At 34.5% G+C, this 21,301-nt stretch overlaps 3 protein-coding genes across 3 annotated transcripts; 1 reads left to right on the top strand and 2 right to left on the bottom strand.

Moving 5' to 3' along the window:
- Positions 1-215: 215 nt before the first annotated feature.
- On the bottom strand, positions 216-2,383 carry LOC115975148 (B3 domain-containing protein Os03g0120900-like). Its single transcript, XM_031095831.1, has one exon. It carries the CDS (start codon positions 1,854-1,856, stop codon positions 603-605), a length of 1,254 nt encoding a protein of 417 aa, XP_030951691.1. The 5' UTR covers positions 1,857-2,383; the 3' UTR covers positions 216-602.
- Positions 2,384-16,585: 14,202 nt separating this feature from the next.
- Positions 16,586-18,953, top strand: LOC115975150 (mitochondrial import inner membrane translocase subunit Tim13). Its single transcript, XM_031095834.1, has 2 exons — positions 16,586-16,796; positions 18,552-18,953. Exons 1-2 carry the CDS (start codon positions 16,680-16,682, stop codon positions 18,699-18,701), a joined length of 267 nt encoding a protein of 88 aa, XP_030951694.1. The 5' UTR covers positions 16,586-16,679; the 3' UTR covers positions 18,702-18,953.
- Positions 18,862-20,312, bottom strand: LOC115975149 (probable F-box protein At2g36090). Its single transcript, XM_031095832.1, has one exon. It carries the CDS (start codon positions 20,182-20,184, stop codon positions 19,015-19,017), a length of 1,170 nt encoding a protein of 389 aa, XP_030951692.1. The 5' UTR covers positions 20,185-20,312; the 3' UTR covers positions 18,862-19,014.
- Positions 20,313-21,301: the final 989 nt, after the last annotated feature.

Below are 21,301 nucleotides of genomic sequence, written 5' to 3' on the forward strand. Positions count from 1 at the left end.
GCTCAAACAACATATATACTTTTTGATGAACAACATATATATATATATAATAGAGAGAGAGAGAGAGAGAGAGAGAGAGAGAGTATAGTTGGTAGCCAAAGAAAATTGAAGATATTTGGAACTAATTCAGAGGTAAACCATGGAATGCCATGGCTAAGGATACATATTGGGGAAAGGAGGTGCTACCAAAAGGAGAACATGAAATCTTGGGGAAATAGTAGTGATAATCTACCTCTTCTCATCCAATATATAATATTTATCTATATATATGTTTTCAGTTTTTCTTCAATGTATCATAAATACTTTTACACAAAGTTAATAAAAAAAGAAGACAGTTGAAAATAGTGGCTTCTCTATCTCCAATATTGCCTCTCTTGCCTTATGCTAGCTAAATCTTCATAAAACCTCAAACCTTCAAGCCTGAAAAATCCCAACTGTGTGGTTACATCTTGATTCACTAGCATTGTGCATTTTGTTGGTCCAACATGAGCAGTAAGAAACAAGTAATATTGAAACCCCAATTACAACATTAGGCTAATTAACTCACTAGCTCTTTTTGTCTTTTGAAGATCTTCTTTGTGCTTTAGTCTAAGCAAGCTAGCTTAGATATCGAAATCAAAGGACATGGAAGCCTTGCCTTTATTGAGAAAGTCGGTAGGAACAGTTGGCAGTGGTGTGCCATTGTAGAGCCTTAATTGGAGAGGAGACTGAGACGAAGAAGAAAGTAGTGTTGAAGGCTGTGAAGGCATACTAGTATGAGCTATTGTGGTGGAGGACAATATGTCACATTCATCTGTTTCCGATATGGGACACTCCATGTTCACACCAAATAACCTCAATTTCTTGGCTGCTACTTTTCCTTGTACAACCGGCACTGACTCAAATACCATAGGTGTCTCTACCCCACTTCGCATCTGCACTAGTTGTTGCTGTTGATGCTGCTGCTGTTGTTGCTGTTGCTGATGATGTTGTTGTTGTGACACAGTGGCCGCTGATCTCAGATAAATCAGTGAGCCGGAACAGTACGGATTCACCACATTACAATAAGGAGTAGTGTTCCTATAAGGATGAGGATGAGGATGATGATGAGGATTGAGGTTGTTATTGTAATTAAGGTGGTGTGGAATATGAACCCGGTCCCCAGGTGGCGGCCGCATTTGCAAAGGACTCCATGCTTGGTGATGATAAGAGGGAAAATGATGGTGATGATGAAGAGGAAGAGGAAGTGAAAGATTGGGATCAGGTGCATCAGGTCGACGCCTCCAATCAATGAAAAGACGATCTTTACCAGGCTCACCAACGCCACGCTGAAACGAAACTATGTCACCGGCATCAAGCTTCTTCTCCTTCACAAAACGGCTCCAGCCTTTAGTCATAACATAGCTTTGGCTACTGTTCCAGTAAGAGTAACGGAAACGCCAAGGCTTTCCATTTCTGTCTTCAAAGTTCAAGAGGAGACCCTTCTCGTTTGTTGAAGAATCAAGTGGGAAATACTTCTCGGCGTGCTGTTTAGGAATGACTAACCGATTGAGTTTTCCCACATCGCTTGGAGTCACAACCTTGTCGAACATGTGCTCTCTTTCCATCATCATCATCATCATACCAGTGCTAGAACTAGTACCACTTGTGCTTCCACTTCCAGTTACTACAGCTCCAGTAGGAGCAAGCCCATTTTGTCTCACCTCATCAAGGTCATCCTCATTTCTAGGAGAGGATTCCATGAGCTCAAGCTGTTGCTTCACATCGGAAGCGTCATGGGAAGAAGAAGAAGAGTAAGAGAAAGGAAGCTTACCTCTCATCATCACCATATGCTCAGCTTCTTCACAAAACCCTTCTCTATGTGCTCCGATATTCATCTTTTACACCCTCCAATTTCAACTCTTCTTGCTGGATCTACAATAAAAAAAGAGCTGATCCTAAAAATTTTAAGGCTAAGGTTCGATTGTAGAAAAAAAAGAAAAGAAAAACGACCCAGATGGGGATTGTAACTAGTAAAGTCCTATGAGGGCACAGCAACACGGTCGGACCAACTATAGTTTGTTCTTTCTTCTTCAATTTAAAAAACAAAAAGAAGAAAAAAGAAGAAAGAAGAAAATTTGGTTTGATGTTACCTAGGGTTATTAGGATTAAGTAGAAAAAAAAAAAAAGCTGAGGCTGAGAGAGAGACCAAAGAGAGAGAGAAGGGTAGCTCTCAAAACAATGACGGTCGGTGCATTCTTGTTTGACCAAGAGACTCACTAACACGAAGCTAAATTAAGATACCCCATGGACGTTTCAAAGGAGTGTAAGATTCTTCTTGCTGTTGACCTTGGGAAGGGAGAGACTAGTTTCATTTGTGAGAGATAGAGAGAGAGAAAGAGAGAGTGTGCGCGTTTGATTATTATTAGTATTATTTTTTTAAAAAAAATAATTAAATTATACTAAGCTAATGGGTGAGGGTGTGATTTTCTTAGAGGGGGTGCCTCACTGGAACTTTCTCAAGTTAGGCAAATTTCCCATTCTTTCTTTCTCTATTTATTTTCTTTCTTGAATATATTTATATATATATATATATATATATATTTATATTCTTTAATTGTAGAGAGAAAGAGAGAGATGGAAAGAAAAAAAAGTATACGTAGGGACCCCATGTAATATCTGGTTGGGTTCATGTGAGCTTGTCACTATCATCATCCTGGGTGTTATTCACACTCTTTTCTTATTTCTATTTCTTTTTTTTTTCTTTTTTCTTTTTTCTTTTTTGTTAAGTTTAAAATTATTGAATTGAATAGTGAAATACTATAGTTTTTTTGTGATAAGGCCCAAAAAGACAGCTGTTTTAGAGGCCACGAGCCTGTAATTGAATTCCACAACTAGGATTGGAGAGGACCATTTTTCATTTTTCTTTTTCATCCTTCTTAATTTTGGAGTTTTCTTTTCAACTCCAATGGCTGCTTTTTTCTTTTATTTTTGGGCTTGCTGGTGGTTGGCTCGAAATGAAATGAAAGTACCATTTTTCTCCCAAAAGAAATGAGGTACTGTTTATTAAGAGTAACATTAGCTCCATAATATTTTCACAATAAATTTTATGCGATAAATTATTACTAGTTTTAATGTGGGCTCACCACTAATACCATTTTTTTTACCCACCATTAATAACAACTTATTACTTAAGATTTATTATAAAATTATGGTGAAAATATTGTTTTAATTCTTGTAAAAAAATATTATGAAATTTTGTTGTGATCATAGGACAATTTTTAACTTTTAATTTATGGTATGTAAGGGTTTTGACTTGCTTTCAATTATTCTGTACGGACCATCCCTCCAGTGACAACCAATCGGATGAAAAAAGGATTTTTTGCATTACAATTAGTAATGTCTTGACTCTTTTCCACTCTATCTTCAATAACTTTCAGTCGTATTAAGTCCATTTTTTTTATAATGCGTATTAGGTCCATTTATATCGTAGCCCTCTCCATTTTTGTATAAGAGTAATGACTCACTGCCGTATGCCTTTTTCGAAAAGATAAACTTAACGAAATTTGCACTATTTTCATTGAGTCTCCATCATATAGCATTGTACCCTTTTTTTTGTTTTTGTTTTCCAACTTTCATATGATCATTTATAATGTTTGGAGGTATTGAAGAGTTTTTTTTTTTTTTTTTTTTTTTTTTTTTTTTTTTGAGGAAGCGGTATTGAAGAGTTAATATCACATAGTTGTGTTGCTAATTAACCCCCACTCTTTATTCCACACACCCAAATTAAAGAATTAAAATAAAGCTTCACAGAGCTAATCAATTAATTGGGACCATCAAAATTGGCCTTCTCATTTCCTCACAAAAGAAAGGTGTTATGTAATGTAACAAGATCGTAAGTGACACTCGTTTAATTTTCCCTGCAATTCAAGGTGCAGGTCCCTTTGATTTCCATTCTAAAATGTTTGACTTTGGCTCTTGAATCAAGGTAGTTGATACCAGACTATCCAAATGCCAACGTTTTATATTGGTTTAAATATCGAGTATACTGGCCATATACTGGGCATACCGGTCGATACCAGGCATACCGGCTGGTACACAAAAAAAGCATTTTTTTTTAATTTCGTAATTTTTGAATTTTTGTAAGGGTAGAATGGTAACTTATTTGCTTTAACTTATTAATATAATTTGTTTTTTTTGTATACAATGAACAATTAAGATTTCTGTTTTTTATATTGTGTTTTTTTTTTTTTTCTTTTTGTTAATGCTAAAGCCTAAAACCATGAATAATTTATTTTGAATTAAGATAATATTTTATGGTAAACTTCTATATTTATTATAATATATATATATATAAATAACAGTAAACCCAAAACGGTACACTGGTATTGACCGGTACCGAAATATATCGTTCCACTAGTCAAACCAATACAGCTTCCAGTACGAGATTGACTCCCTTATCTTGAACTCAGCTGTTTCTCAAAAAAAAAAAAAAAAAAAAAAAAAAAAAAAAAAAAAACTCAGCTGACCATTATCTAAGTTTGCTAATTTCACTTATACGGATACATATATATTAATTAGTTGTCATCATCTATATCTTCTTTGGGAGAGAGGGGCCAAGTTCATAGAAATACTCCCCTTATCTTGTATAACAATGAGTCTCTCGTGTAGAATCCACCATTCATAGGAATAGAGAGAATCTTACCCCAAAAGGATTGGATAATTTTCTGATTCAATGTTTACATATTTACATGGATTGGCATAGACCATAATATAGACAAGCATGCAGGCCATTCAAGATCCCACAAATTAAACACCTTCACTTATCCTAGACGGCAAAATCAACATATATAATCTTGTTTGCTCAAATACACAAACCAGCTTAATTAACAACGTGGCTATGTGAGGCATGAGTGGAGAACTTAGGCACCAATTGTTTCGCTTGAAAATGAGAGGTAGGAAAATGATGGCAAAACTAGTTCAGTCGTACGTAGACATTTGATAATCCTTATTGTCCATATTAATTGTAATATTTGTGCATTATGGTTAATTACTCTGTTAGGTTTTTAGACATTGGTTGATTTTACAGCAGAATTAATCTATTTTAAATAATTAACCATTAATAAATTTAGATTAATTCCAAGTCAATTGTCACATATTGAATGTGTCACCAATAAAGCAATAACATAGTAAGTGTAGCGAAAAATACATAACACAGCAATATGGCTACCTAAGGAAAACCAATGGATTAGAAATTCCACAATATAAACCCAAGAGGGATTTAACCTATCAATCACACAGTAAACAGATTCACAAAATAGAATAGAAGTTTATATATTAGACATAATTTTAAATCTACTTCTACCTTATCTAGTAATTACTAACTAATCACACGCAACTCCGAATCCACAAACTCTTCTACTAATGAACTATGTCACACGAGCTCCCTACTTTGTGACTCCAAGAACATTTTGAAGATTTGATCTCCATAGTAAACCCTAGATGGCTCCACACAGTGGAAGATGGATCTCTATATGCTTCTGAACTCATGGATTGAATAGGTGGAGGTTAGGTTTTTCTCTCTGAATAGCATAAGCATTTTTGCCTTTCCAACCCTCTTAAAGTCCGATTTAAAGGATTTTTATATAGACCCTCCATTAGGGTTACAAAAACCCACATGTACAACCAACTAAATAAATCATGTCAAATTTGAAGAACTGAATCTATGATTCTCAATCAATCGTATTTATCTCGATTAGTTGAACTTGTAGGTAAGATTATAAAAAAGTTGTTTTTCTTTAGCAAATCTTGGTTGGTCTTGGACTTATAAATATACATCAAAACCTTATCAAAACTTAACATTTTTGTCATGGGTTGCTAACGTCTAGTCCATTGGATCTAGCACAATAATATAATTACTGTTAGGATCATAATTTTAGACATTGGCAAACACATTCCAAAATACACTTTTTATATATTTCGAGTCTTAAGTTTTTAGTGTCCAAAAATATATTGAAAATATATTTGAAGATACAAGAAAATAGCTCAAAATTTTACTTGAGAATACTGTTGAAATGGGTCTCTTAATACCTGTTTACTAATCACAGTTTACTGAAGCTCAATGCCTTGCTTAACACCTCTCGACCAATCGAGCTATGAGATTTCTAAACAGATACATTTGCTCTAGCCATCATAACACAGAAAGGAGACACATATACTAAGAAGCTGTTGTGACTTTGTGCACATAGGGTTTGTATCGAACTACTACTAGTTCATATTAGAACGTGTTGCTATGAAGAATTTTGCACCAATCTACATCAATCATGGATTGCTATAGGGGTTAGCCACTGATTCGAGATTTGTACACAAAATAAGTCTACTAAATAGAGAAATCCAACTGGGTTGGAGCTAAGTTTGGATAGATTAGTAGGTTCTACAGTAGGTAGGTACTTCGAGATAAGGTAAGATTCAATGTATTTGTAACCTCAATCTTTTATGGTGAATTCTTCATGAGTGGTGACCTAGATAATCACTAGCTAGGGTTTTTCCTGTGAATATTTTTCTCATTGTAACCATATTGCTATGTCGATTTAATTTCCACTATATTAACTCTAGATTGTCAATGCAGTTGTGTCTTGATTGAATATTGCATGTAACTAGATTAATTAATCAACTTGAGTAATTGATTAATTTAACTGGGGTCAACTTTTAACCCAACAATTACAAATCTTTTCATGCGATTTCAAGCCCCTAAACATCAATTAGTTTGTGTGGAAATATATGAATAAAAATCCTATATTTCACTCTTAGCTTAGTGTTTATATATATAGTGAATCACAGTATGTCCATTTTACATTTTGGTCACTTTGTTAGAAAAAAGAAATGGAAAAGAAAAAAAAAAAGTGGAACATTATTCGGTATGAAATACATGATTTTTATTCATGTATCGGCGAAGGGAAGGCGAACAGTCAGTGTGGGTAGAAGTCAAAGGGTCGTGGGAGCTTAATCGGCGAAGGGAAGCCGAAGCGTCGGTGTGGGTGGGAGCCGAAACATCGTTGGGGTTTGATCGACGACGACAATCGAGCAAAAGCGACGACGGCAAGCAAAAGCGACAACGGCAAGCAAAAGTGACGCAAGCAAAAGTGACGATGGCAAGCAAAAGCGACGATGAGCAAGCAAATAAGACGGCAAACCGATTCGGCGGCGACAGCAAGCAAAAGCAAAAGCGATGATTCGGCGGCGACGGTGAGTCGATTTGGCGGCAACGGCGAGCCTAATCGAAGGCTGAATCAACGATACGCGGATGGGCTGTGAGGGAAAGAGAGAGTGAGGGAAGGAGAGAAAAAAACCAGAAAAAGAGAAAAGTGAAACAAAAAAAAAAAAAAAAAGGGTTGAAGCTCATATTAGTATAAAACTTTTAGTGACGAACTCAGATTCGTCGCTATTGGATACCTTTAGTGATGAACTGGGATTCGTCACTGATAATGTACCAATATTTATGATTTTATTTTTAGCGACGACTTATTTTTGTCACTATATGTTATATTCAGCGACGAACGTTTTCGTCGCAAACAACTTAAACTTTTAGCGACGAAACGGTTCGTTGCTGTAGCTGAATTTAGTTTGGCACCAAAAATTTTCACTTGGCGCCTGAGTCATATTAGTATAAAACTTTTAGTGAGGAACTCGGATTCGTCGCTATTGGCTACCTTTAGCGACGAACTTGGATTCGTCACTAATAATATACTGATATTTATGTTTTTATTTTTAGCGACGACTTATTTTCGTCACTATATGTTATATTCAGCGACGAAATATTTTTCGTCACTAATAGTGTTCTCACTAACACCTTTAGCGACAAAACGATTCGTCGCTGTAGCTGAATTTAGTTTGGCACCAACATTTTTCGCTTGGCGCCTGAGTTCATATTAGTATAAACTTTTAGTGAGGAACTCAGATTCGTCGCTATTAGCTACCTTTAGCAACGAAATTGGATTCGTCGCTGATAATGTACTAATATTTATGTTTTTATTTTTAGCGACGACTTATTTTCGTCACTATATGTTATATTCAACGATGAAATAGTTTTCGTCACTAATAGTGTTCTCACTAACACCTTTAGCGACAAAAGTTTTCGTTGCAAAAAACTTAATCTTTAGCAACGAAGAATTTTGTCGCAAAAAACTTAATCTTTTAGCGACGAAGAATTTCGTCGCTGTAGCTGAATTTAGTTTCGCACCAGCATTTTTTGCTTGGCACCTGAGTGCAACACAACATATAGCGACGAAATCTAATTTTCATCGCTAAATATTACTAATTTTTTTATAAATAGCAACAAAATATAAATTTCGCCGTTATATAGTACTTTTTTGTGAGGAAAAAATTTTCCTCAATAAAATTCGTCACTGAAACTACATTTTATTGTAGTGTCAAAATAGAGAGAGAGAGAGAGAGAGAGAGAGAGAGAGAGAGAGAGAGAGAGAGAGAGAGAGAGAGAGAGAGAGAGAGAGAGAGAGAGAGAGAGAGAGAGAGAGAGAGAGAGAGAGAGAGAGAGAGAGAGAGAGAGAGAGAGAGAGTTGTTATGAAAGTAGGGCAATGCACCTGGATTAAAGTACGAGACAATTTGGCAATGGTTTACAATTAGGTTCAGATATAAAACTGAAATAATGGTTCCTACTAGCTTCCAGTTGGTTTTAAAATGGTAATGATGTTCATGAAATTGACAAGCAGCAGCATCTGAATGGTAGACATGAATGTGGGTTATTGAATAGCCACCCCAAAGGAGGTAATTGATGAACATCACCTACTCAAGTTGCAAAGATGGGGATGCCTTAATACATGACACTTAAATGTGAGGGTTTGGTTTCCCTCTAGTCACTTTCCTCCAGCTTTCTTCAATTATATATTCCGGCCTGATATTCTTTTCTATATTATTATTATTATTCTTTTTAAATTTTTAGACTGATTTTAATTTATTTAAATTAAAGAGATCCCAGCAGAGCTAGGCCGGTGGATCCTATCCTAGTAAGCTTTGCTTGGACAAACCCGTGACCACGATGGATGGAACACATAATACAGCATCATCTTCATCTTCAATATTAAGTGTTGATTTGAGGGGAGTTTAAGAATTAATGCCACGTTATGCTTAATTAATGATCCTTCATCAACTTTTTTGGTTGTTTGTGATTTCTACGACTCATTTAATATTAAAAAAAATTAAAACCCCGTTTCTCTTTCTTAGTTCTCACTTCTCAGATGCAAACGTGACAAATAGGAATTAAATTTCTTTAGATAATTTGAATGTTGTGATGCTAACATGTCTGTCTTGTGGTGGGGATTCGAAACTCGAAACTCTTCCACTTGGAGTATTGTGAGAGACCACACTAAAAAGTCATTATTAATTGTTTATATTAATATTAATATTAATATATAAGATAAGGGAGTCCAATTGTACTTATAAACAGATTACGCGACATTATCCTTAAAATAATTAATTAATTTAATACTTAATACTAATAGTAAGTGATTATCTTCCAACCTCAGTCGAAGGTAAGAGGTGGCTTTCGTCATCTCTCCTGATTACAGTGACGTTTACGTTTGTATTGAGCTAATCAAACAAGGGGAATCACATATTCTAATTACTCATTAATGTTGCTTAATTATTTTATATGTGTGTGTATGGTTGTTTTGACCTTGAAGAAAAAAAAAGGGCTTAGTACACACCCCTGATTTCTGAGCCAGCTTGCAACTTTCGCATCCCGAAACGCAACACCCCCACTTGTTTAAGAATTGAGCCATCCATCCAACAATGTTATTATTCTCTTTATATATTCAACTCTCTCTACTTTCTTAATTACTACTATTATTATGATTAGGACCCGAGTGACATATAGGGGTTCCTGGAACACGTTACTTCTCTTATTTTAGTAATATATATGAGTAAAAAATCAAGCTAGTTCTAGTAATTAATTAATTATTAATTCAAGTTTAGCTGTAGTCCATATATTTATAATATATATATCTGCATTAATTTTAACTTTCTCTTTAAACTGTTTCTCACATTGTAAGACTAACTAATTAATGTGGCTCAACTTACATGGTTTTGTGACAATAATTTGTCAGGTACCCGTGCTATACTATCTGAAATTGGAGATTCGTGTCTTAAAACAATAATGAAATTCTTTTCATTATTTTTGCAAACATGGATTTTCAAGGATTTAATTTGATGCTGTGGCATGATTAGAAATTAATGCCCTAGATATTATTAAAATGAAATACTAAGTCTCCCTCTCTGAGGAAAAAAAAAGCAAAAAACAAAAAAGAAGAAAAAGGAGGGCTAGCTGTGGGTAACTGTGGGACACATAGCTAGGCAAATAGAATGGAGGAAGTTGTTAATTATGCCAACTCTCTGGCAGCCAGTATATATGATAAAGGGATTCTTCGGTACACATAAAATTTGCTCCATGCCAAATAAAACAAATAATATATGTACAAAAAAAAAAAAAAAAAAAAAAAAAAAAAAAGGGTCCCACAAAGGAAATCCACGTTTCCCATCTTATACAATCAAGCCTTTTATTTATATTTAAAAATCACATGTCTTTAATAGTCAATTAGTCATCTTCCCCCTATGGAGACACTAAAAGCCTTACTATGCCTTTCTCTTTGTCCCCCACTCCTTTAATAAATCTCTCATTCATTTCCAGGGGTCATCTTTCCTTTTCAATTTTCTTTGGTAAACATTTGAAAGAAACCCATAAAACCGAGGGTAACTAATTTATCACAAAAGATGAGCTTTGGTCTAAATTTCTTAGCTAAATAAATTAATAATAAACTCGCACATAGCAGAAGGATTTTTTTTTTTTTTTTTTAATAGCTATTCAACAAAAATAAAACTTCATTACAGTTCACCAAGTGTAGTATATTAGATTTTACAATTAAATTAAAATATATAATTATATTGAATTTAATTGTCCTTCCAAAAAGATAACTATATGGTTGTATTGACTAATGAAACATATAAATAATGTAATTTTTTTATGGATAATTATCCAAATCTAAAAGTATATCCATTACCACATGGCACCTTTTATATTGTTAAATTCAGAAAATAAAATCTTATCTTTGAAATAAACTCCCATTATTTTGTATTAGAATTCTCTCTATTTAACTGTCATTGTTTCTTTTTTAAGATACTTCCTCCAAATTCTCTCAATCCCTTTCCCACCCTTTTTAATAAAATACCCAAAATCCAAATAAGTTTAATAAACCACTCTATTCCCTCTCCTTTTATTTGCTCCCTTCTCCTCACCCTCCATCCAAAAACATGCTGTTAGGAGAAGGAGGATTAGAACCTTGAACGTCTTTGTTTAAAATATCAAAAAGAATTAATTGAGTTATAAAACTTTTATAGAAAAGGGAAAAAAAAAGAATTAATTGATTTATATGCGGCCAAAATAAGCTCAAAAACTCCAAAAGCTGACTAATGTTATTGTAAGTAATTCATTCAGCATTGATTACACCTCAAACATGATCACACAAATCCCCATTAAGAACTAGAGAAAAAAGATTGGGAATGTGATTCTGATTAGGGATGACAATGGGGCGGGGTGGGGTCAAAGGATGGGGTTTTCATCCCTGCACCGCATGATAAGGAAAACTTTCTCACCCCATCCCTATCCCTTGGGGCCTCGCGAAGCCCCACCCCACCCTGTAAAACTCTATTTTTTGTTAATTTGCCCGGCAACTAGTACAATTTCTTTAATGAAATCTATTTCATTAATAAAAATATACTTAAAATTACAACTAAATTTATCCTATCAAATTAAATTCTAAAAATTAAATAATATATCCAAGTGTTTAACAAGACAATAAAAAAAAACAAAAAAAAAAACTCATAGTATAACACATAACAAAATAAAGACAGAGAATCATATTGGATAGAATAAAATAAGCTAATATTGATATGTTTGTTTAAATAATAAAGTTTTTTTCTCCAAAAAAAAGTAGGGTTTTAGGGTATAAAAAATTTACAATTATAATCCTTAACAACATAAAGCGGGAACGGGCAGGGGCGAGGCAGGGCGAGTCTAAAAAATCTAAACCCTTCCCCGCCCCACCTCGTGGTGCGGGGCTAAAATCTTACCCTATCCTCACCCCACCACCTTTTCAGGACAGAGAAGACCCACGCAGGGCGAAGCGGGGAGAGGCAAGTTAAGTAAGGCAGGGCAAAATTGTCATCCCCAATTTTGATTAGTAAATTTATGACCTAACAGCATCCATCCCATTTGTGAGGTTTAATTTAGAGGGTCAAATCCCCTTAATTACTTTACATATATAGTTACAGTTGTTAGACATCATTAGGCATTTAATTATATATAATCTAGGTAGGGGGTTTAGGTTCATAGTGTTGAATTAAAACGGTGAAATTAATAATGCCCATATACTCAATAGCGTGACTGTAACTCCATGCCATATATTTTTTAAATGGTCTTTGCGTTTTTCACGTTATTTTTTCCTTCCGTTTGACGTAGAGAAATAGAAAATACCAATTATTATTTCATTAAACAAGTGGCAAATATTATAGGAAAATTAGCAAGTGATCTAGCTGTAGCGTTATTGTTTGACTCCTTAAGGTCCATATCTTCTTAGGCTGGAGGAATATATAACTACACACGAGACTACTTAAGCCACGGTACTATACAATACTAAAATAGTTCATTGTTTCTAACTTTCTATATCTGTAGTCCACCCTGGATATACTCAGGGATCTTCCCACTTTGAGAGGTGGATTATCATAATCCTCACCATTTCTATACTTTAACAAAAACTTGTACTTATTTAATTAAAACTGAACTGAGTTGTAATATTCTATATATTTTTGTTAGGGCTTACGCCAATTCCCCTTTGGACTGAAATGGGTTTCACTAATTTAAGAGAAAATTGAGTTTCCAGCTTGAGAATCTACTCACTCGTTATATACTAAAACAGAAATAAACCAGCTAAGAGAGTTTCATTAAGCTTAATTAGAAGAGTTTTGGATACTCACGATAAGGGGAAAAGAGCAAGGATAGATGTCGTAAAGTATTTTGTCGTCAAATAAAAAATTTAATTTGAATCTGGCCTAATAAAACAAAAAACAAAAAAAAGCTAAGCATACGTGGATGGATTAAGTAAAACGTGGAGAGGGATGGGAGAGGTGGACTATGATGTCTCACCAATTGGAGTAATTACTGGACCCCTGTCTAAGCTCATTGACATTGCATATGCATATATAGGGTTTTAGTAGGATTCCATGTCTAGCCCCTTGCAGCTTACCAGTACTTGTCCTCTATTCTTCTTTTCCCCACTTTAAAAAGAAGGTTGGGGTTGGGGTTGCGTGGTAATTAATAGGGTCGTTTTAGATGGGGCTCTGTGGCTATAGGGTCATATTCTCTTTTATCCTTTTAATTCTTCCTTTCGGTAGGTACAACATGGAGATAATATACAAATTAAGTGGTAAGAAATAAGACAATCCTTAATGGAATAGGTTGAAATGAGTGAAATTGAGGTACAAGATCATTCCCTTTTCATTTGAAGTAGAGAGAGTCCATTTTGTATATTGTTAGAGAGAGTTTATTTTTATTTTTTTATCTAACAATAAACAAAATGCCATATGGTAATAGATATAGCTTAAGATGCTATGATATTTAATTTAAACAATGAAATGGGTTAGTTTGAAATTAAATATATATATAACTATATATATATATATATATATATCATCATCATCACTCAGTTTAGCCTTTTAGGTCAAAATCTCAATTGGTTGTGGAGTTGCCTTCCCTGTATTCACGAAGCTTTTAGGAGTTGGGGACCTCTTTCTTTCACCCTCTCTAATTAAAATTCTACCCACTTAGTTGAGCATGGGACTGTATACATGGAGTACTGAAAAGAAATGAAAAATCAAGACTATAACAGTTGAAAAAACACCACAGATGTGAATAATGCAAGAAACAAATGAAATGAAAGCTCAAGAGAGAGAAAAGGATGAGGAAGTAGAAAATATAAATCCAGTGTATATATATGTTCAAGTTTATCAACATATAATTAGTCAATAGCTCCTGGTTCCGACAGAATTTTGGAAGGAAAAAAAAAATGAAATAATGAAAAAACAATCAAAGAAAGATAAGAAAGTAAGATTTATGGTACTTTTGATCTTAGCTTAGGTGTATGTTGTTGTAGACTGTAGAGGCACAGGACCACAACCCCTCAAAACTCAATTGGACCACCAAGCACACCCTACCCTCCTCCAGTTGGCGGCTATCTTATCTTTACATTTCTGTTGTCTCTGCCTGTGTGTGGGTACCTTAGTATAGGGATTGCAACAGGCCCTGTTTCGACAACTTTTTCTAGGCCCTAACACATTTCCGAAGCCCCAAATCCCTAAACAGTTTTCGAAATTTTCTTGTTAGTAACTTTGGGTGGGGGGTATATTGTTGTTTAAACAACCATTTTTAATATTTAAATAATATTACACGTATTTCTATATATTTTTTCACTTACATGTATTTTCACAAAACAATAACAACGTTATTATAAATCTCTTATCAAACAGGACATTTGTTTTCCGAAAATCTTGTGTGTTTAGTAACTTGGTTGCGTAGGAATAAGGGTCTAAATCCTACACAACTATCCATAATATGAAAAAGATGATAAATATATCCGATATATGAGATAATATTGATATTGTGTCGGTGTCTTCGAGTAATACACTAATCCAAAGAAAAAGGTTACTAGTTATTGACTAGTTTCCACTTTGTGCCAGGTGTGACTATACAAATATATAGTTGTAATTCAAATCATTTTCTCCAACTTGAATAATCATGACATTAATCTTCAATGGGGAGAAGGAAAGTGACTTAGTAGGGATAAACAATACAATACAATACAGGGGGCTCTAGATCTAGAAAATTTTTAGATTGGGCTGGCGTTGTGTGGGCATTGGTGGTGTTAAGGGCGAGCAATAGGTATTTAGTAGTAATTAGGAGCTCCATTATGAGCACCTCTTGTGTTAATAATGTAATTTGGGCCCATAAATAATTGCATTTATTACTAGTTTTCAAGACTTGTAGATAGTTAACCGCTTCATGATGAAGCCAAAAAGAAGCAAGAACCTACATATATAATGCAAAACATGATAAGTGAGACTAGGTACCCTAGTGTTTGTAACTTTATATAATGTGATGCAAAACTTGAACAAGTCACTATGTCCCATACCAAAAGTCACAAGATTTGATGAGATAATGCTCTCTTTTTTTTAAGGGTAGCCCTTGAACATCCTTAAATTTTTTCCTCACACTGTTGGATTGGGAAAAAAAGGCAATTGTTTTAAAACTAGACAGCCAAACTAGAGCCTTATAGGACAAGATGACCTATTACAAGTTTAAGCTAACCAAATTCATCTTTATATAGCTGGCATTTGGCAAATAATTCAACCATTAACATGCATTGTATCTGTACTTAAGATTTGTAGCAACATAGCTATCCGATTCTTGGATTGTGCCATCTCTGAAATCTTTACACTAAAATTCAGAGACATACACAGCAAAAGATAACTTTCGAGAATTACGGCCATCCTTTTGATGCCATGTAAACATGTCTTGGTTCCATTCTCTATATATTGTGTCAAATGTACACACATGGACCCATGTTTTACACGTAAAAAATACGTTAATGTTCCTAGCATGCATCCTATTGTACAAAAACTCTATATACGGATGCTTGGAAAAAAAAAAGTCTAGGGGTGCTTGGAAATCATAAAACTAATTTAGTTTTATATCACTTGAACCAAAAAGAAAGCTAGTTCAAAATTAATTTGGTTTTTTTTTTTTTAATTTAAATTGAACCAATTTTATGAGAATATATGTGTCAATTTAAAACTAGTTTTTACGGAAATTTTCATATAAAAAACATAAATTTTAAAACTTGTTTTTAGAAGGAATACACAATTAATTAACTAAATTAAAAATTATCCATTATCAATTTTTCTGAAAACTTAAACTAGAAGAAAGGGTGAATTAAATTATTTAACTATAATTTTAACAATGGAAATATATTTGGTCTAGTTTTGAACTAGTTATTTGATAATTTTTTTTTTTTTTTAAATGTTTAAAATCAATTCTATGATTCCAACGACCAGGTTAAACCCACCGCTTGAAGGAATCAATTTTTACACCCATACAAACACATAACCAAGTTTTCCCTTTTTCACATTGAAAAAAAAAAAAAAAAAAAAAAAAAAAAAAACAGCTTTTCCCCTGGTAAGTGCAGCTCATATCTTTTAATAAATACGGGTTAGGATTTAGGAAACCGAAAGATCCAATAAAAAAATGATGTTCACCATGTCCAAAACCCAACCCAGTTGGGCCCATTTCAGCCTAAAATTCCCTATTATGATTAGGCCCAAACCTAAACCTAATAAACACAAAGATCTATTGTAGTTCTAGCAGTTGGGCCAGAACAAGTTGGACCAACCAGGCCCAGCATCGAGCAAAGTTAGTAACGTTGTACTGTTTGTATCGCTGTGCGTTTGGGCTTTTACGTTTTTATTTTTGACAGAGTTGGGGTTTAAGTCAAGTACTTACATAGGAACATACTCATACTAGGTTATTGTTCTGTCTAGGGTTTAGTAGTGGCAGTGCGTGGCTGAGAGAGAGACACACACACACACACAGAGAAGAGCAATGGATTCGTTTTCATCATCGCCGTCAAGCGGATCCAACTCTCAATTCCAATCCGAACAGTTGAAGAACCAGCTCAAGGCACAATTAGCTCAGGCTTATATTGAGCAGTTCATGGAGGTAAACTAAACTAAAACCCTTCCTTCTTTTTTCATTATCAATCCTTCAAGATGCCATCTTTTCATCTTCTTCTTCTTTTTTAGTCTGATTGGTAAAGCCTTACGCCTTATCTGGCTTCTGGGTATTTGTTAATTGTTTTATTCTTGTACTCTTTTGGGTAAAAATTGAAGCTTTTTTTTTTTTTTTTGTCAATTAAAGCCTCATCTACTGCAAATTCTTAGGTGCTAGTGCTAGAAGAGTTACCTTAGATTATATTGGTTGGCTAAATGAATCTCAAGACATGATGAAATCAATAGACTTTGACATTCATCACCCAGATGCAATGTGCCCATTTTGAACTTCCTAAGCTATTGAGTTGATGAATGTAATAAAAGCTTATAATTAGCTTCAAAATTAAGTTCTTTCCAATGATGCAATAAGTGTATTTCCCTTTTGACAGTAAAGTTGATACTTATTTTAAGTGAACGATCATGAAATAAGTAGGCATGCATGAAAGTTTCTTCCTGGGAAGACATTCCTTAAGCCATTTCCAAAATCCTTTTTAAGATTTTGTCTATGGAACATGTAAAGAAAATATTTTTTTATTGATACAAATGGGACTACAAGACAGTCTCCAAGGCAAGGTTGTATTTGAAGTTGAGCTCACTAAATTGCGTGTGTAAACTCTGCAACGTTATTTTAATAGTCCTAATGGATTTATATGAAAGAAATTATTTTATCTTCCAATAGCTTGGTGATTTGGGGTTATTGAGGTTCTCAATATAAGCATTTACAGTTTTAATTCTTCGCTCATAGCTTTTAATTCCTAGTGTTTATTGTTGATGAGCTCGAGCTCAATTGGCACCTTCTCCCCTTATAAGTGCTTGGTGGAGGGTGAGGTTGTGGGTTCAAGATCCACTGGGTGCGTGTGTAATAGTGTAACTTACAAATTTAAAAGGAAAAAAAAATCCTAGTGTTTGTTATGTTTAGCCATTTATGCCATAGGGAATTACATGTATAATTTTAACCATTTTACTTGATAAGTTAGCTGATGTTAGCTGTACATTAAAAAAATTTCATCCATATTTATGTGCACAGGATGGCCAATTACGATTATGTGGGTTTAGCAAATTGATCTTATAATGTTGCCTCGATTAGATGAATTGTATTTCCTATATTATAGAAGCCTTAGCTGCTATGGAGGGTGCAGGTACCTAATTTACAGGGTTGTTCACATTGCACAAAGCTTCTACTTTTTGTGGGGTTTATAGGAGGTTTTTAGTAAGTAAACTTGAACACCCCCCCCCCCCAAAAAAAGTGAGAGGTTGATTCTCGAACCCCAACCCAAACCTGTAACCCTTCACTTTTTGTGGAAGGCACTTGCCATGGCACCAAGACCCAACCTCTCATGAGTACCAAATATATACTCCAAAATATATAAAGTATTGCAAACTTCATTTGATACTTAATAACTATTTTTTACTTTGCTACCTAATTAGGTTTACCTTATTGACTGTGTCACACATTACTATCCTAAATTCTTATTTAAGACATAAAAATTGACATCTCTTGCTAGAGATTAAAAACTACTTTGGACTTTGCTAACTAATTACATTTAATTTATTGACTGCATCGCAAATTTCTAGCTTAAAATCTTATTTGAGAAATGCTTGTGGACATTTCTTACTAGAGAATAGCTTCTAGCTTAATTTCTTTTTGCAGTTTATATTTTACTTTCTTTGACATTTTTGGATTATTTTTTCTTTTTTCATGCAGACAATAAGCACAAAGTGCTTTGACAAGTGTATTACAAAACCAGGGTCTAGCATGAGCGGGAGTGAGAGTAGTTGCATCTCTAGGTGTGTGGATCGCTACATTGAGGCCACTGGTATTATTACCAGTACTCTCTTTAGCTCACCACACTAAAATTTTGGAGTGGAGGATTTCTTGAAGAACGTCAGAGTTGCTTCATTTCAAAGAAACTATAGATAGACGGGTAGAGATTATGTGTGGTATTGCTATCTCAATTCTGATTTTTATCATGGGGACAATTTTCTTCACGTTAAGTACTGATTTATGTACTTGATTTTTTTTTTCAATGCAAACTCTGTAACTCTCAGCATTTTGCTGCTGCTGTCTAAAGATTTAAATGCTTGAACCATATAGAACTGTTGTGCAGCTTAGATGTTTTACAAATGTTTTGAGCTGATAAGATTGCATTGGATTTGGAAGAGAAATGTTAGAAAATAAAAAAATAGTAACAAAAAACAACTAAGACGGTAATCTCAATTGTTACACAAAAACTGTCAATTAATGTTTCTCTGAATTGTTTTTTCTTCATCATCTCTCTCCTTTTCTTCTCATACTGATGAAAACCCTGTTCAACTTCAAGGTGATTTGAACTCTGCAAGCAGTTTAGAGCATGATTCAGGACCATCAAGCCCTTACTTCCACTAACACTTGCCCCTGTCAAGTCCTCCATTTGCATGCTGATTTCCATCCATTTTGGACACCCTTCACCTTCTGTCATCTTGCATCTAACAATTATTATGCACTTGGACAACTTGTGAGGCAGCAAGCTCTCCTCTACTGCTACAATGCTTCCAAAGTGAATCAAATAAACCCCATGAAAAGGCCAGGTTTTCTGTACTAACAATGGCTTCCAGCTTGAGAGATTAACACTTCTGCCGTTTTTCTTGTCGAGCAGCACCCAACTTAACCTGAGGCTCTCCATCAGCTCCATGCTGTAATCATGTCTCAAATTTTCATCATCAACCCCTGATGTGGATGGAAAGCCTCTTCCTTCATCATTGGCATCAAGGCCATGGCAATGATTGTCGTTTTCGTTGTTGGCATAGCTTTCATTGTAAAAGCCTGTGAATTTGTCATAATCAAGGCTCAACAGCTCTAGTTTAAATGGGCAATTTGAGTACCATCTCCAACAGTCGTTAGAGTTCATGTTCCAATTGTATTCACTATCTTTGGCATGGCTAAAATTCATAGCTTCAGGTATGCCATCTAATACTTTAGATAGAACACACTCTTTCCTGAAGTAGACATCTACTAGCGATGCAAGTTCAGAAGGGGAAACATGGGTTTTTAGTTCTGGACATTTGAAGGGCATAGGTTTGGTACCTTTGGCATGTAATATTAGGGGATAAGAGTAGGCATAGAACTTGTCAAAACCACCAATGGGTGAAGATGAAATAACATGTTGGGCTTCTTCAAGTGCAGTAGATGGCCATGTGGCCCGACATAACTGTCTCCATAAGCTTTGGTCTCGGGCAACATCATGGAGTTCACAACAAGCACAGGCAGCAGAAGCCAGGGTTGAACCATCAGTTCTAACAAAGATATCTGCCAAGATATCCCTGCTAAGTTCCTTTAAATGACACATATGGTGCTCCATTTCGAAAATAGGTTTGTGGGATGGGGTTTGGAATTTTTCTGTGTGGATAAAGAGTTCATGTAGTCGATTTTATATATAAATTTTGGCCCCCATCCCCCCCTAATGAATTCTCTTATATATAATATGGTTGAGCAAATTGTCAATCAGATGCATGCATTAAAATAACAGTTCCCTGATTGATTAGATTTTTTTTTTTTTTTTTTTTTTTTTTTTTTTTTTTTTTTGGAGAGTCACCATGATTGATTAGATTAATACAGCCAACTTTCACCAAATTCAAGGATCTGTAATAGACCCTAAAATATCAATATCTAGTCAGCTGCAATAGCACCAGCTGGCAATTAGGAATTTTTCTGTGGGGATAAAGAGTTCACGTAGTCGGTTTTATATATAAATTTTGGCCCCATCCTCCCCCCCCAAAATGAATTCTCTTATGTATAATATGGTTGAGCAAATTGTCAATCAGATGCATGCATTAAAATAACTGTTCCATGATTGATTAGATTTTTTTTTCTTTTTTTCTTTTTGAGAATCACCATAATTGATTAGATTAATATAGCCAACTGTTACCAAATTCAAGGATTTGTCCTAGGCCCTAAAATATCAATATCTAGTCAGCTGCAATAGCACCAGCTGGCAATTAGGAAGGTATGCCAAAGCTTTGGCGTACTTTTCAAATCTCAACATTTCAATCCTAATAAGTTAAGAGATGTTTGGTATATGTATTTAAAAATTAAAAATATGTTTAAAAATATATGTGGAAATACATGTGAGTGGAAAAGTATGTTAAAATATGTATAATATTGTTTAAAAATTGAAAACATGTATTTGAATGGGTGTACTATACGGACCTAAATATCCTTAATTGCTCTCTTAGTAAAAAGTTGGAAAATCATGTAATGGCGGTCACCGTGGCTATCAAGGCAAACGACAGGTCATTGCATGTAGATGTAGTTTAGTACAAATATTGTCAAACGATCATTAATATATAACATATCCAGAATGCAAGGTGGAGCACTTCCTTCCTCAACACATTCGTTCTTGGAAAGCAGCCAGTCATTTTCATCCCACGTACCAACGTGCGTGCATATATGAAATTCAAAGTACAATGAAAATTGAT

Source organism: Quercus lobata, chromosome 2, assembly GCF_001633185.2.
Source record: "Quercus lobata isolate SW786 chromosome 2, ValleyOak3.0 Primary Assembly, whole genome shotgun sequence".
NCBI classification, from domain to species: Eukaryota; Viridiplantae; Streptophyta; class Magnoliopsida; order Fagales; family Fagaceae; genus Quercus; species Quercus lobata.

Excerpts from the sequence above, each read along its gene's own strand:
- LOC115975148 (XM_031095831.1), bottom strand. The coding sequence starts at position 1,856 with ATGAATATCGGAGCACATAGAGAAGGGTTTTGTGAAGAAGCTGAGCAT.
- LOC115975150 (XM_031095834.1), top strand. The coding sequence starts at position 16,680 with ATGGATTCGTTTTCATCATCGCCGTCAAGCGGATCCAACTCTCAATTC. Across the intron at positions 16,797-18,551 it reads ATATTGAGCAGTTCATGGAG|ACAATAAGCACAAAGTGCTT; the intron begins GTAAACTAAACT and ends TTTTTCATGCAG.
- LOC115975149 (XM_031095832.1), bottom strand. The coding sequence starts at position 20,184 with ATGGAGCACCATATGTGTCATTTAAAGGAACTTAGCAGGGATATCTTG.